This window comes from Perna viridis, chromosome 13 (assembly GCF_037379345.1).
Source record: "Perna viridis isolate PV_CMFRI_1.1 ecotype Kerala chromosome 13, ASM3737934v1, whole genome shotgun sequence".
In the NCBI taxonomy this organism is placed as follows: domain Eukaryota; kingdom Metazoa; phylum Mollusca; class Bivalvia; order Mytilida; family Mytilidae; genus Perna; species Perna viridis.
The window spans coordinates 32,868,925-32,884,751 of NC_142457.1; the positions used below are offsets into that span (position 1 = coordinate 32,868,925).

The window sequence follows — 15,827 nt, forward strand, 5'->3', positions numbered from 1 at the left end:
ACTCCTTGATCCCTGTACTGTCATTTTGACAATTAAATACCAGGTAAAACTCCTTGATCCCTGTCATTTTGACACCTTAGGGTCCTGTACTGTCATTTTGACCCCTTAGGGTCCTGTACTGTCATTTTGACACCTTAGGGTCCTGTACTGTCGACACCTTAGGGTCCTGTACTGTCATTTTGACACCTTAGGGTCCTGTACTGTCATTTTGACACCTTAGGGTCCTGTACTGTCGACACCTTAGGGTCCTGTACTGTCATTTTGACACCTTAGGGTCCTGTACTGTCGACACCTTAGGGTCCTGTACTGTCATTTTGACACCTTAGGGTCCTGTACTGTCATTTTGACACCTTAGGGTCCTGTACTGTCGACACCTTAGGGTAGTGCAATTAAATCAATTACTACGATGAAAGATTTATTTTGTTTGTAAGTTACCTCATTAAGAATGGTCACCTTTAAAATAAATGAGGTTCAGCAAGGATGTGGCCTGGTGCACCGTGGACTACTCCCTGGATCCCCCATTGCGCATGAAGGAATATAATTACTGTAGGAGGACTCCAAAGGGATACAATTCAAATATAGAGTTTTACATTGTAATACCTCATAAGTGCAACTCCTCCTAAACTGCTCAAGGGATTTTTATAAAATTTAGTACAAAGGTTGGGTATTACATGTAGATTTACATGAAGGAATATAATTACCATCAGAGGCCTCCAAAGGGAGATAATCCAAATTAAGGTTTTTACATGCCACTCAAAAAAAAACACTCAAGGGACTTAAACTTTACTGGAAGGTTGGGTATCATATGTAGATTTGCATAAAGGTTTATAATTACTATTGAATAAAGCCAAAAGGAGATAATCCATCAAGTGCTTTACATTTAAATCCATTTAAAGCAGGTGGATCTTCTCCTTTTGAGCTTGCTAACAATAATTTTAATTGATAGCATAATTTCAATTGGTTATTCAATTTCTTTTTCCAGTAAAACTGTTGTCTGCTGTTATATCCAGGTTCTCCCTTTCCTTTTGGGATAGCCGCCATTCAAATGTAGGGAAATCCAGCGTGGACTATATTTGGTTGATGCTAAGTGGTGCACTAAGTACTTACGCCTAGAGTCAATATTTTGCTGAGTTATTTTTAGCATTTTAAGACAGACCAATATAATATACCAAAATTAGCACCCTGCAAAATATACCAACTATATTATGGTAAAGGGATATATGTGTGTTAAGAGACCACAGTGACTTTAATATGAATGATTGAGTGGAATCATGACTGAATATGAAAAAGCAATCATTACTCCATGTAATTCAACGGGCAATTATTACTCCACATAGGTAGTTAAACTATTGTTATCATTTCAGGAGGCCAACAGCTCCACCACGGACCCCTATTCCCCCAGAAGGTGGACCATACCCTATTCCTCCTGATATAGGAGGAGGAGGTGTTGTTGTCCCTGGGACAGGAGGAACTGGTACAGGTGGTGGTGGTCCAGGGGGTAATGTTGGTGTCGGTGGACCAGGATCTCTGTCAGGAGGAGGAGGAGGACTACCAGGACCAAGAGGTTCTGGAACACCAATCGCTGCTGGTCTAACAGGAGGCGGGATAGGTGCAGTGCCTGTCACTGCAGCAGGGGGTGGAGCAAGAGCTGGTGCTGTTATGGGAGCTATTTTAGGAACAATGGCATTTTTAGCAAGCTTAATGTGGGCATTTTGGGGTCTAAAACCTGGCGTACCTGCCTTTGCTGGGGGTGGCGGAGGACCAGGTGGACCTGTCATTTCTGCTCCGACTGCAACCAATCTGCCAGTGGCTCAAGCCCTTGGAGGTGGACCTGGTGCTGGTGCAGGTGGAGCTAAGGTAAGATGTTTATACTGAAGAGGGAACTAAAAAAATTGTGTTTTATTGCCAGTGTCTATCAAATGATAGATTTGATTGAGTCCAAAAGAGATTCTGTTTAGATAGGTCTCACTGTTTGTCGCACTAAATCATTAAGGATGCCCTCCCCCCCACTTTTCCATAATGTTGTTGATGCTTTTAACACCATTTAAAAGTAGAATAATAGAAGGGGAACTTTTTTTTTTCATATAAATCAGTTATTGCAATAAAAAACAGTATCTGTTCTTTTTAATAATTAGAAAAATGAATATAAGCCTTTCTTTACTTACATGACTTGCAAGGAAATTTTAGATTTGATAGATCAGTAAAATTAATCAATATTTTAATTGGAAATTGTTTAAGAAATATAACAGGGAAACTCCATTTTTTCATTGTTTTACCACAGTCTGGCCATTTATATTGCATTGTTTTACCCTGAGCAATAGTTAAATAACATGAATGGCTAGCCAATGGTAAAACAATGTTGTAGTTGAGTTTCTATGATTTATTTCAATTCAAATAGGACTAGTTTCTTTTTGTTTTACACAGATGCAATCTGTGTGTTGCACGAAATGTTGGTTATGTGTTTATCAATTTTTTACCTGTGGTCTAAGGAGCTTTGAAGCTCATCCTATTTGCATATGTTGAATTAAAGTACCAGTCCATATTATATTCAGACACTGCCTATGGTGATTCATGGTGTAGAGAAACCCACGGAACAAATGATGCTTTTTAGGTCTACTTATTCTATATTTTTATGTGACAATAGTCTTTTCTGTATTTAGATCTATACTTTTGCGAAAACTACACTTAAACTTCCCACTAAAATCAACCAGGTCAAGCCAATTGAAGAACGATAACTCGAAGTGCTAATTTCATGTACAATCTATATAAATTTTATGGGGTATCTCAAAAGCACAACCCCCAAATGAACAACTAAGACTGGTCATGTGATCTGTTTCTGAACAAGAAATAAAACTTAGTTTGGTGGGTTTTTGACATGCATGAATCACTACTTAAGTCTATTTATGAAGATATATACCAGTATTTTTTTTTTTTATGAAAAGTGAAGTCATTAATTTCATTTCATTTTATTTATCTGGCCATTGAGGTATGAGGTTATAAAATGGAGCATTTTTGATGTTTCATCATATCTGTTCCTTTTTTCGATTTGAAGTGCAAAATATTTTGGTTTGCTAAAATTGGATAACCCAAGCAGTAGGTCATACATGCCAAATTTTTTTTTCAATCAGTTTTCATCCATAACATATCACACACGTTTTTTAAGAAATGAATGTTGGTTTGTAAAAAGAAGATTCTTCATGACGGTCATCCTGCCAATATTTTTACTTTGTAATTTTTCATTAATCATACATTTTACCCATATGCCTCCCACTTCAAATATCATGCATTGATGAATGACTATCTGTCATATTTATTTTGTTGAATAATTGGAATAGACAACTTTATTAAAGAAAAATATTCCTACCCTAATTTCCATTCTCCATCTTGGGATGACTGTTAAAGCCGTTACAATCATCCGCTTTACCTCAGTGAATACTGGAAAGTTGTCAGTTTTATAGATGTTTTGATACCTCAGTGAATACTGGATAGTTGTCAGTTTTATAGATGTTTTGATACCTCAGTGAATACTGGATAGTTGTCAGTTTTATAGATGTTTTGATACCTCAGTGAATACTGGATAGTGGTCAGTTTTATAGATGTTTTGATACCTCAGTGAATACTGGATAGTTGTCAGTTTTATAGATGTTTTGATACCTCAGTGAATACTGGATATTTGTCAGTTTTATAGATGTTTTGATTTAGGAATATTTACATTGTGTTTGCTGATTTAGGTTTTTGTATAGCTAATATTATTATAGGTAGAAAAAAAATCATCGCTGGTTTCATACATCTAGGTTGATGATTTCCCAAGGGAGATAATTCTCTGATTAAATTAAAAAATTGCAATGTTATGAATGTTTTAATTTGTTGTTATTATAATTTTTGTAAATTATTGATGGAAATAATTATTACTGCAACTGCAGTGACCCATATTGATCGGCTCTGTCATAAATAAATATAAAAATTTCACAACTGTCTTAGGATATCAGGTTAATGTGCTCGCCTCAAGTGCTGGAGTTTGTGGGTTCAATTTCTGGCCAAGTCACATTGAAGACTTTAAAAAATTGTTTGTCAACTGCTTCTCTGCAGAGCACATGGTGTTAGGGTTACAGACCACCAATTCAACCAATGAGCATTTGGAACGTACGCAAAAATAGTCCTACGCAGAAATTTCCCCTGTTCCTCATAGTGCTGTGAAAAAAGTTCTCATCTTATTTAAAAAATTTAAACAGTTTCTGAAAGGAAAAACATTTCTGTACATTTTATAGGTGCATTTTGCTTCTTGTGATGTGAAGCCTAATCTCCATAATGATTTCTAAATATACCCCTATCTTGTGAAAACACTGGGATTTCCCATGCTATTTATAGACTCCTCACTTCCGGTGACCAGTACTGCACTGCAAGTCTGCTAACCCCACATGCCATTCTGAGAATTGTGAGCTGACATATGTAGAATCATGCTGATATATAGTCCTCTGCAGGTTAAAGTTAAGGTAAAGTCCAGAGAAGCCATTGAATATTGTGAAATTAGCATAGAAGCCTATGGGAAGTGGAATTAGTGGTTTCTAGCCTGAAGGGGGTGGACACATTGTGGAGTGAGAACAAGTTGCCTCATGATGTGAATAATGTGTCTGAGATTTCAGATTACATAATGAGGTCAGAATTTTTTTGCATTCTGGAAGCATTTTGTCAGTGATGAAAATTAAGGGCTCAAGAAAATTCATTGCCAAATTGGGTCAGCCTACATGCAGGCATTTGCTTCTGTGATGTAGCACAGCATGTAAAAATATGGCACTGTGTGTTGGTCTATTACAAAAAGGGGTCTATTCAATTGGTCAAAGGTTCTTGTTCAGAAAAGCATGAAGTATCTGTCATTGGATGTTAAAGCACAATCAATCAGTTAATAACTCACTAGTTGTTGATTTGTTATTATTTATCTGCAGCTAGAGGAAGGAGCAGTAAGTGGTTTTTTATATAAAAACGTTTCTAATTTGTAAAATGTAATATTTTGCATTACATGTATATCTGACCCTACCCACCCCCTCAAAAAAAAAGATATCTTTAATTCATTGGCCATTATAAGTGTTTGGTTTTGAACAAAATATGAAATTTGTTGGTTTTAAAATTTTTGCATAGTAGCTTGTTTGTTTTAGCCATTGAAATTTATGATTTTTTGCTTTCCCTCCCTACACCTTCCCCCCCCCCCCAAATATCATTGACACAATACACTAGCCTTTCCTTACATAGTTTAACAGTGATCAAACCTGAATTAATTTCACACTCTATGAAACATTCTCCTTAATAATCTAAACTTGTAATAATGTAGGCCTTGTAATATTTAACTTTTTGTTTTCATCATAGAATATTGTATTAAATTTAGGTTGTGGTATGATTGAAATCAAGAAGTCTCCTTTTCTGTTTTTTTTCTTTTGGCAACACTTCATTGTCTATAATGGGAAGATGAAATTTAAGCGAAAATGTCAACTGGGGTTCAAATTTACTTTCAAGTGGAAGGTCCTTGACTTTTGCAAGTTTCCAATAGATGGTCCACACTTGGAAAAACACAAGTGTGCAACAAATTGTTTATTTTGAAGGTCCAGGATCCATTTAAATGAAATTTTAAAGGTCATAGGTCAGAAATTATGGTTCCTAGACCTGGAACCACCACCAACTTGAACCCCTAGTTTCACATTTGATATTCATGAAAGTTTTCCCTTTTCCTTGACTTAAAAATCATATAATATAACAAGAATACTAGTATATATGGTGAATAAGCCATTTTCCTTCTGCTGTGGTTTTTTCTGAGCTTGTTATTAGATTGTTCATATAAAGTGGTTTTTAGTGGTTTTTTAGAACTTAGTTTAAGTTCTATTGCCATCACTTAACATCCATAATCATCGTTGTCCATCATCCTTGTTAACAATTTTCAAAACTCTTTTCCTCTGACACAACTTGACCAATTGGAACCAAACTTGGTATGAATGTTTCTTTGGGTATCCTGCATAGAACTGGTATGGAGAATTTTGTTCTGTTGAAAAACATGGCAGTCATTACTAAAAATAGAACATAGGGGTCACACAGTAGTTTTTTGCATATATCTCCTAAACCATTAGGTTCATGAAAATTCTGATGTGGGATAAAAGTCTTCAGCATGTTGAAATCTATCTGTGGTCAAATTTTCATTTTAATCTGTTTAGCCATATTGGAGTTATGGCCCTTTTTTTTACGTTTTTTGCTATTTTCAATGTTATTTCTTTCAGAAGTTTTCTCCTCTGAAACTATGTGACCAGTTAGAACCAAACTTGGTATAAATATTCCTTGGGGTATCCTGCAAAGAATTGATGTGGAGATTTTTGATCCATTAAAAAACATGGCCACTGTTACTAAAAATAGAACATAAGGGTCAGACAGTATTTTTTTGCTTATTATATATCCAAAACCATTAGGTTCAGCCGAATTCTTTAATGCTAAAATGATCCATATTTTAAGGCCTACAAAAGTCTTCAAGGAATCAAAGTTGTCAGATGACTCTTTGTAAGAGTTATTGCACTTGAAAGATGAAAAATGACAATTTTACAGTTTTCATCTTGAAAACTATTATAGATAGAAAGAAACTTTCTTTCTTCCTTTTTCCAATTGCTGAAATGATCCTCTTATGATAAGTCCTACCAAAGTCTTCTTGAGTCAAAATTTTTGAACAACTCCTTGTTAAATTTATTCCCCTAGAAAGACTAAATTTAACCAGGTGAGCGATTCTGGCTCCTTGGAGCCTCTTGTTCTATTAATGAATAAATTAAGCATCTATTGTTGGTACTATTTTTTACTAGTTCTGGAATGTTGTGTTTTTTTTTATTGATTTCTTATTTTGTTAAAAAAGGATATAACCATGTCTTTATAACATGACTTTGCAATGAAATTTTTATTTTGGCAGATTTGTAAAATGAATCAATATTTTTATTGGAAATCATTGCATTTGTGCATATATGTTAAATTTAAGTCTATTTATGAAGATATATACCATTATTTTTTTTATGAAATTTCATTTATCTGGCCATTAATTTATCTTCAAACTGAAGACATTATACTAAGTTATCTCCCTTTAGGTAACTGTTGTTAATGGTGGTGCTGGAGGTGCAGGCAGTGGTGCGGGAGGAGGTATGGGTGGAGGCTCTGGTATGGGAGGAGGAGGTAGTAGTTCAGCTTTCACAGCCTACAACCAAAGTTCTACAGCTACCACAGGTGGAGGAGCTGGAATGGGCGGAGGATCTGGTATGAGTGGAGGAGGAGCTGGAGGGGGATATGGGATGTCAAGTGGGGAGTTCTCTTCAACAACAACCCGAACCATTATGGGTGGTGGAGGTAGTGGTGGAGCTACAGGTAATTATGTATGGCATGAGGCAAAGTTTGAGGAGACATATTATTGTTAATCTATAAGCAAATGATAAAGGAAGTAATGTATGGTTGGAGACAAAAGATTAAGTGTTAAAGTTTGGTAAAGATAGAGGCAGATGCTGAGGGGGGTAACTGCAATTTGATTATCCATGTCTACAATATTTTTAGTAACTAAAGTGGTTTCTGATAAAAGTTTTGTGATTAAAATTGTTAATTATTGTTTAACGGGGTAGTAGTATGTAAATTAAGAAGCATCTTTAACTGTTTTTCTTAAACTTATTTCAAACTCCTTATCTTGTTACTTCACTCAGGATTTGGTGCTGGATACAGCTCAGGTGGACAATCTTCGTCTTACTCAGCCAACAAGATGTACAGTGCCATGGATGCTGGAGAGTCTACTACAGCTGATTACGATCTCGCCTCTGGTTCTGGTACCATGATGGGTGGATCAGGTGGAGCTTCAAACACCATGAATAAATACAGCACCATGTCTTCATCTTATCAAGTAAGATAGTCATAATGGGTGGATCTGGTGAAGCATCAAACTCCATTAACAAATACAACACCTTGCCTTCATCTTATCATGTAAGAAAGTCATAATGGGTGGATATGATGAAGCATCAAATACCATGAGTAAATACAGCACAATGTTTTCATTTTTTCAAGAAAGAGTCATGAGGGGTAGGTCTGGTGAAGCATCAGATACAGTTTATTTCTCTTATTAAGTTAACATAGTCTACTTCTGTATAGGGGAAACTTTAAAGAGCTGTAAGGAGAACTTTATTATGTATTTAGAAGTAAAAGATAATGTCATAAATGGTAGCATCCAGTCATTGATTTTTGAAAATATTCATAATAAAAAATGTTGTTTATTGTCAATTTTAGAATATCATTCTGGCATTTTCTGCATCAATAATAGGAAGTTTACAAAATTACTAATATTTTTTTTAAAAAGCACCTCTTTTGAGACAAGTATTGAAATTTACAGTGAACTGATATGTTTGAGTGAAACCTAAACATCAATAAAGAAACAAAAAGTATCATTCATATCATTTTTACCCACAGGTGCAGAATGTAAGAACTGTCTTAGTCAACAACCAAGGAACTCAACAACTTGTCACTTACCACTCTGCCAGTGGTGCTGTCACACCCGGAGCTGCTGGTGATGAAGTCCGCGTAGATTGCTGTTTGATGAATGAAGATGGACGTACTGTTGTCACCGGATCAACTCTAGGGCCACCACAAGTCTGGAATATGCAGGTATAATGACTTCATCAATTTACTGCTTCAGGATGACCTACCTGTGTTGTAGTAGGTAGCCAGTTAATTGACTTGACTAAAAGATTGATTCTTTAGCTGAAGCGGTTTGTCACTGGCCTGTCACCAAGCTATTTAGTGAAGCGGTTTGTCACTGGCCTGTCACCAAGCTATTTAGTGAAGCGGTTTGTCACTGACGTATCACCAAGCTATTTAGGGATTGATCCTCCATGGCGATGGAATAGTTTTGTGAGTTCAATAATGCTGTCCCATTATACAATGTGTTAGACTCACAGGAAAGACTTTTGGGCTATATATAGCATGGCTTTCTGCATCAACAAACGTCTAAAAGTTGGGCTTGTCTGCCTTCTTGCCCAACCTCATACATAGTGATTGTACAATAAATTCATGAAAGATTTTAATGTTTATTCAAGTAGAATGTCGAAATGGAAGAAAGCTCAATTCTGTTCTATATTTTTTCCAACTTTTGATTTCCTCAGTAACTTTGTACACCAATATATGGGATTGGCTTATGAGATGCCATAATGATATGATGAGTTGCCATGCCACCAATCGTAGGCAGGGATTGATTATGGGGGTTTTGACTGAAACCATTTATGAATAAGGGTCTAAGCAATGCCACTTTGATTCTAGTCAAATTCTTATCCTGTTTCAAATATTTAACAGCAATCAAAATTCAGAGCTGTATCTAGCTTGAATAGTGTTTCAGTATTTGCCCCATCTGTTCAGGGAATGACCTCTACAGTTGTATTTAGATGTGCCCCATGAAATATTGTATTTATTATTGATTGATTTATATAATTTCTTTCAGACTGGAGAACTACTCAGGATAATGAAGGGAGATACTGTTGGTTCAACCAATCTACACTTGGCCTGTAACGATCGTTTGTTGGTTGGTGCTGTTCATGCTGATCTTGAAATTAATGAATATTCCACAAGGAAAGGTGTCACAGTGAAAAAATTGCAGGCAAGTATTTTGATGATTTGTGCACTTGACAGAATCCACAAAAATCACAAACCATGAAAATTAAAATATCTACAGTATATGATAAAAATAATCATTGAATGGATAAAAAATTGCTTTTAATTAAGATACCACAACAATGTCAGGGTTTGAGTCCAATATGTGTGAAAGGTGTTGAATTTATTACATCATACCAGAAGTGTGAATTTAGAAATTATTCATTGCAAATATTACCCAAAATGCAATTTTAATTTTTGCAAAATTATCAATAACATTTGTATTAGTGTTTTCTTTCTCAGTAATTATTATTGAGAAAGAAAACTCTATTAAAAATGTTAGATCTTAGATCTTATTATTGCTGTCACATTTTTTTTTCAATAATATAAACATTTCAATGAATTCTGAATTATATTCTTTAAAGTTGAAAGTTTTAAAAATGTTTTCTGTGTCATCTTTTAGATATGGGACTTTGTAACAGGCAAACCATTAGATATGGGTGTTGATGAGACATGCTCAGCTTTGTGCGTTATGTCAGATCCAGACAAAGTTGTATTTGGACGATCAGACAAATTCGGCAATGCAACTAGTATAGTTGTATGGGATCTTCTTGGAAATCAGCCAATCAAAGAAATGAGATATGACGCACCAGTAGGAAACAATGATTACATAAACTTTTTAGCGTTATCACAGAACGATCGCTACTGTGTAGCAGGATTCACAAATTCTTTCGACAATTATGCCGAGTTTGTTGTTTTTGACATGACATTGACAAGTTACAACATCAATGATGCTAATGTTTTACGACTTGACGCCAACCCAGAATGCACAGCCATTTTGCCACAGGAAGAGGCATGTACAGGATTAAGAAATGGAGACCTAGTTGTTTGGAAATTACGAACAGGACAGGCTGACAGACAGTTACTTGATGCCGGAGGTCATGCTCACAATAGAGAGGTCAAGGCTGTGACCTTATCACAGGACAATAGATATCTTGTATCAGCTTCAGCTGATAACACAATGAAATTATGGGATATGACCATAGAAAAGCCTGTGCAGACCTTGAGAGGTCACACTGATGAGGTACATAATAAGTATGATTCAAAGGTCAAGAACACTACTTAATTTGGAACTATTTAGATAAACCTTCCCTACAGTTAAGTATCCCTCAATTGATTTTTAATGAACGAACATATGTATGCAGATACATGCAAGTTAAGTTAAACTAATAATGGTATGAACTAAAATAATGCAGGCAAAAAGTCATTTTGGCACAGTAGATAGATTACAGGTGACTGAGCATTAAATAAATGACACCTGTCACTAAATTAAGACTAATAAAAGTCAAGGGATTTTTGTCTCGCTTGCGATGAAAGTCGGGGAAGACGATACTTAGGTATTACTTTTCCAGCGTCAAGTTTTTTGATAGGTTCATTTTAACATGAACCCCTTATGCTAGGTCAATGATATTTTGTGTACACATGCATTGCCATCATTGCATCACAAAGTCATGCGAATTTTATGCATATACCCCCAGTTATGGTCTGTTGATTTAATGTCAAAATTTAATGTTAAGTGTTAAGATAAGTTCGTTTCAACATGAACCCCTTATGCTAAGTCAATGATATAGATGTATTACCATCATTGCATCACAAATTCATGCCAATTTTATGCATATACCCCTGCAGCCTTGGTTTGTTGACTTTTTAATTTAATCTTAAAAGTTAAACATTAAGGTTTCTTATAGTTCATGTGGACATTTTTATTTGAATTCCATCTTTACTAAATCCCTCTTATCTCAATGTGATGGGATAAAAAAAACAATTAATCCCCAGCTACTCACATTTTTGCCACTCATAATCACATATTATTTTAAAAAGAATTTTCCATTTGAAGTATTTCACATCTTTAATTTGTCAGATATTCCAATTCCTCAGTCCTTTCCTATTTCATGATATTATATTACATGTTGTAATTATGCGACCACTTTTTATACCCTGCCACACAGAGTGGCGAGGTGGTTTTTTATGGCCTTCAGAAAAGTTGAATTGCATGTTCATCCATCTGTTGCCTAGTGCATTTTGTAGTGGTAACACAGAAATTATAATTTTGTAATTTCATATTATTGTACAAAATATGAAAGCAACACAAAAAATAATATTTAGCAAACACACCTTTATATTGACAATATCGAACAAGCAAAACTTTTCTCTGTGGTAACAGTTTATTAAAAAAGAATGTTTTTAAAAACAACAACAACCCTTTAGCTGTTTGACCAAATGGCCAGAATGTGATAAATTTAATAAAGGACGGCAGAGATTTTATACAGAGGGGTTCCAGGCTATAATAAAGGACGGCAGAGATTTTATACAGAGGGGTTCCAGGCTATAATAAAGGACGGCAGAGATTTTATACAGAGGGGTTCCAGGCTATAATAAAGGACGGCAGAGATTTTATACAGAGGGGTACCAGGCTATAATAAAGGACGGCAGAGATTTTATACAGAGGGGTTCCAGGCTATAATAAAGGACGGCAGAGATTTTATACAGAGGGGTACCAGGCTATAATAAAGGACGGCAGAGATTTTATACAGAGGGGTTCCAGGCTATAATAAAGGACGGCAGAGATTTTATACAGAGGGGTTCCAGGCTATAATAAAGGACGGCAGAGATTTTATACAGAGGGGTTCCAGGCTATAATAAAGGACGGCAGAGATTTTATACAGAGGGGTTCCAGGCTATAATAAAGGACGGCAGAGATTTTATACAGAGGGGTTCCAGGCTATAATAAAGGACGGCAGAGATTTTATACAGAGGGGTTCCAGGCTATAATAAAGGACGGCAGAGATTTTATACAGAGGGGTTCCAGGCTATAATAAAGGACGGCAGCAAATCCAGAGATTTTATACAGAGGGGTTCCAGGCTATAATAAAGGACGGCAGAGATTTTATACAGAGGGGTACCAGGCTATAATAAAGGACGGCAGAGATTTTATACAGAGGGGTTCCAGGCTATAATAAAGGACGGCAGAGATTTTATACAGAGGGGTTCCAGGCTATAATAAAGGACGGCAGAGATTTTATACAGAGGGGTTCCAGGCTATAATAAAGGACAGCAGCAAATCCAGAGATTTTATACAGAGGGGTTCCAGGCTATAATAAAGGACGGCAGCAAATCCAGAGATTTCATACAGAGGGGTTCCAGGCTATAATAAAGGACGGCAGAGATTTTATACAGAGGGGTTCCAGGCTATAATAAAGGACGGCAGCAAATCCAGAGATTTTATACAGAGGGGTTCCAGGCTATAATAAAGGACGGCAGCAAATCCAGAGATTTTATACAGAGGGGTTCCAGGCTGTAATAAAGGACGGCAGCAAATCCAGAGATTTCATACAGAGGGGTTCCAGGCTATAATAAAGGACGGCAGCAAATCCAGAGATTTTATACAGAGGGGTTCCAGGCTATAATAAAGGACGGCAGCAAATCCAGAGATTTTATACAAAGGGGTTCCAGGCTATAATTTGCTCATTATTGGATAAAATTTTGCATAAAATTAACAAAATTTTCCAACAAAGATGGAGTTCTGATGGAACCATCACTGATGTCCAAAATTAACAAATGACTAACATTTCCTCATTGTTTACCATTTCTGCAGCCTTGCCCTACAATTATGAATCTAAATATGAATTCTACTCCCACAATTCACTGCATTCTCATAGTACTATAAAGTGCTAATATTGAACCATATTACATCAATAATGAATAGTTGTATCAAATTAATATAAAACAGACTTTGGTGACATGTTTTTATATATAGTTTAATAAGAATGCAGATAATTCTATGATGAGTTCAGTCAACAACTGGAGATATTTAGTATTTGTGCTCAGATTACTTAGGTTGTGAAAACTTGATGTAGGGAACTGGGTATAGAAAACTGGAATAGAACTTAAAGGGCATTATGTTTTCTCATGGCAAACAGATTATTGTATGTATTCACTTTGATGATGTTTTTGAATTCACAGTGCTAGCTTAAATGAAAAAAAAAAACATTTTGAAGAACATGGTCTTATCCAGAAACTTGTAAAAATTGTGGATTCCAGACAATTATTTGCTCATACTGGCTCAAATTTTGTGCAAATTAATAATATTTTTTAACAAAAGTGAGGTTCCAACCCCCATAGTCATATCCTCGGATTCTCCAGTGAAGACTATTAACAGAATAAGAGATGTAATTTTTTAATATTGTTGTTCAATAAGAAAACTAAGAATAAATCATGTCATAATTACAACATCCTTTGTCAAAATTACAATAAAGCTATGTCGAAATTACAACTGGAAATTATGATATTGCTATGTCAGAAATTATAATATATTTGTAAATTACCTTGTTGATTTTACTATACTTACTTTATTTGTAATTTTTAGGTGTGGTGCTCAGCCATATCAGTAGATAATGAAATAATTGTGTCTGGTTCTAAGGATGGTACAATTCGTCTTTGGCGTACAAAGAACGGAAGTGAGATCTGTGCCTTCAACACCGGTGTGGACGTCTTCAATGTAACAATGAGTCAAGACAAAGGAACAATTGTTGCCCTTGGTGACAAGTTTGGAGCCAGGAAGTTGATTATGTTGCAAGTTGTTAGAACGAAGGTCCGTCGACAGACATCATCTTAAAACCGGAGATTACCGTTCTAGAACACTCTGAGGTGCTACAGTCATGCAATAATTTTTTAAAATTTTAATTGAATGATTTTAAAGTAGTTTCTTTTTTTCATTTTATGATAATTTGGTGCTTTAAACTTTCTTTATGCTAAATAAAATTAATTAGTTCCCTCTAGTCCCAAAAAATAGACAAAAATACAAAATTTTGGGGCCAGTTTTTCAATATTAGGATTTTATTCATGTCTGTTTCTAGTATTGAGGTACTATAACTCATAAATCTTTCATTTCTTGGTGACTAATACAATGTTTTTTTTCTCTACAACTGATGAGTCTTTGGATTTAGAACATAACTATACTTCAAATAGCAAAAATTAGGCTAGCAAATATCTGGTAAGAAATTTAAAAGAATCATTCCACCCACCCAATACTTTTGTGAAAAGTGGATTAGATTCAACAAATTTAGTTTACTAAATGGCCGTACAACTGATTATATAATTTTAGAAGTTTGAACAATAGAAACATTAACTGTTTAAGGAACAGTTCAGTACATGTACATGATCTGCCAAAAAATTGTTTCCTTTAGCTATAACAACAAAATCAATATTGCAAAAATATTTTTAGTATTTTTAAATACACGTTCTGTCATCTTACATACCTGTTTTTAATTCAATTTAAAAAAAATAGGTATCATTTTCCTGTCTGAGTCTTTCTATTCATTCTATTTAATTTTGACATTTGAAAATGAGATATAAATTGCAAGCATTAAACTGTGTTAAGTAGTTTATTTAAGGCATGCTTACCGGTACTTTAAATCCTATCTTTATGTACAAGCAGTACATGAATTTATTTTTAGGTGTATTATGATATAATTGAATAGATTATATTTTGGGAAAACCCATATTGTTGGAGATGAAGCCTTAATACTGAAGTATTAAAATGAAGTTTGTAATTATTGAAGTTCATGATCTTCATTGTTTGAAACGTCCAGGTTTAACTGTCCCCATTGAGGGTCTTTTTACAAATATAGATATTTTAAGTTTCCTGACTGAATATTTTAAATATTAATGTACATTTTATTTTGGTTGATCAAACATTTGGATACTGAACTTTTTTTCAGATATAAAAGCAGTAGAAAAATTGTGAATGCTTGTATGCCATTGTGTTTGGTATTAATGTAAAATAGATTGATAAATTTTATATGAATTATTTATTTTTTAAGTTATTGCTTACATTAAAAATCTTTGCAACTTTACTTTGATTTTTGTGGGGTTTTTTTTAATTTGTGAGGTAGATTATATACACCAAATGGAATCAAGGAAATCTTGGTACACAGAGCAATGGAAATTAAGGGTTCTTACAACTAAAACTTAATCAAGTGTTGAAAGTGTTAATTGCGAATTAGGAGACTTGCATCAATAACAACTGAGAGAAACATAGGGATTTCTAAGGATTCTTTCATAAAAGAAAGAGATGGATTGCTTGAAGTTTACCACAGTTCAGAAGTCCCGTTCTTTATGTACTTTTTGGTTACTTT

At 34.9% G+C, this 15,827-nt stretch overlaps 1 protein-coding gene across 3 annotated transcripts in view; it reads left to right on the forward strand.

Annotated features, from left to right (window-relative positions):
- LOC148600391 (neurexin-3-like) overlaps nt 1-15,545 on the forward strand; it is a 54,975-nt gene extending 39,430 nt beyond the window's left edge. For 2 of the 3 annotated variants that reach the window (XM_088558024.1, XM_088558026.1), the window contains 8 exons: nt 1,365-1,857; nt 4,944-4,958; nt 7,104-7,377; nt 7,704-7,897; nt 8,458-8,652; nt 9,482-9,637; nt 10,094-10,714; nt 14,057-15,545. In XM_088558024.1, coding sequence (XP_088414150.1) covers nt 1,365-1,857; nt 4,944-4,958; nt 7,104-7,377; nt 7,704-7,897; nt 8,458-8,652; nt 9,482-9,637; nt 10,094-10,714; nt 14,057-14,305 — 2,197 coding nt within the window. In that variant the 3' untranslated portion in view covers nt 14,306-15,545. The remainder of the gene's footprint in view (nt 1-1,364; nt 1,858-4,943; nt 4,959-7,103; nt 7,378-7,703; nt 7,898-8,457; nt 8,653-9,481; nt 9,638-10,093; nt 10,715-14,056) is intronic. The other variant, XM_088558025.1, reaches the window with a different exon arrangement.
- The last annotated feature ends 282 nt before the right edge of the window (nt 15,546-15,827 follow it).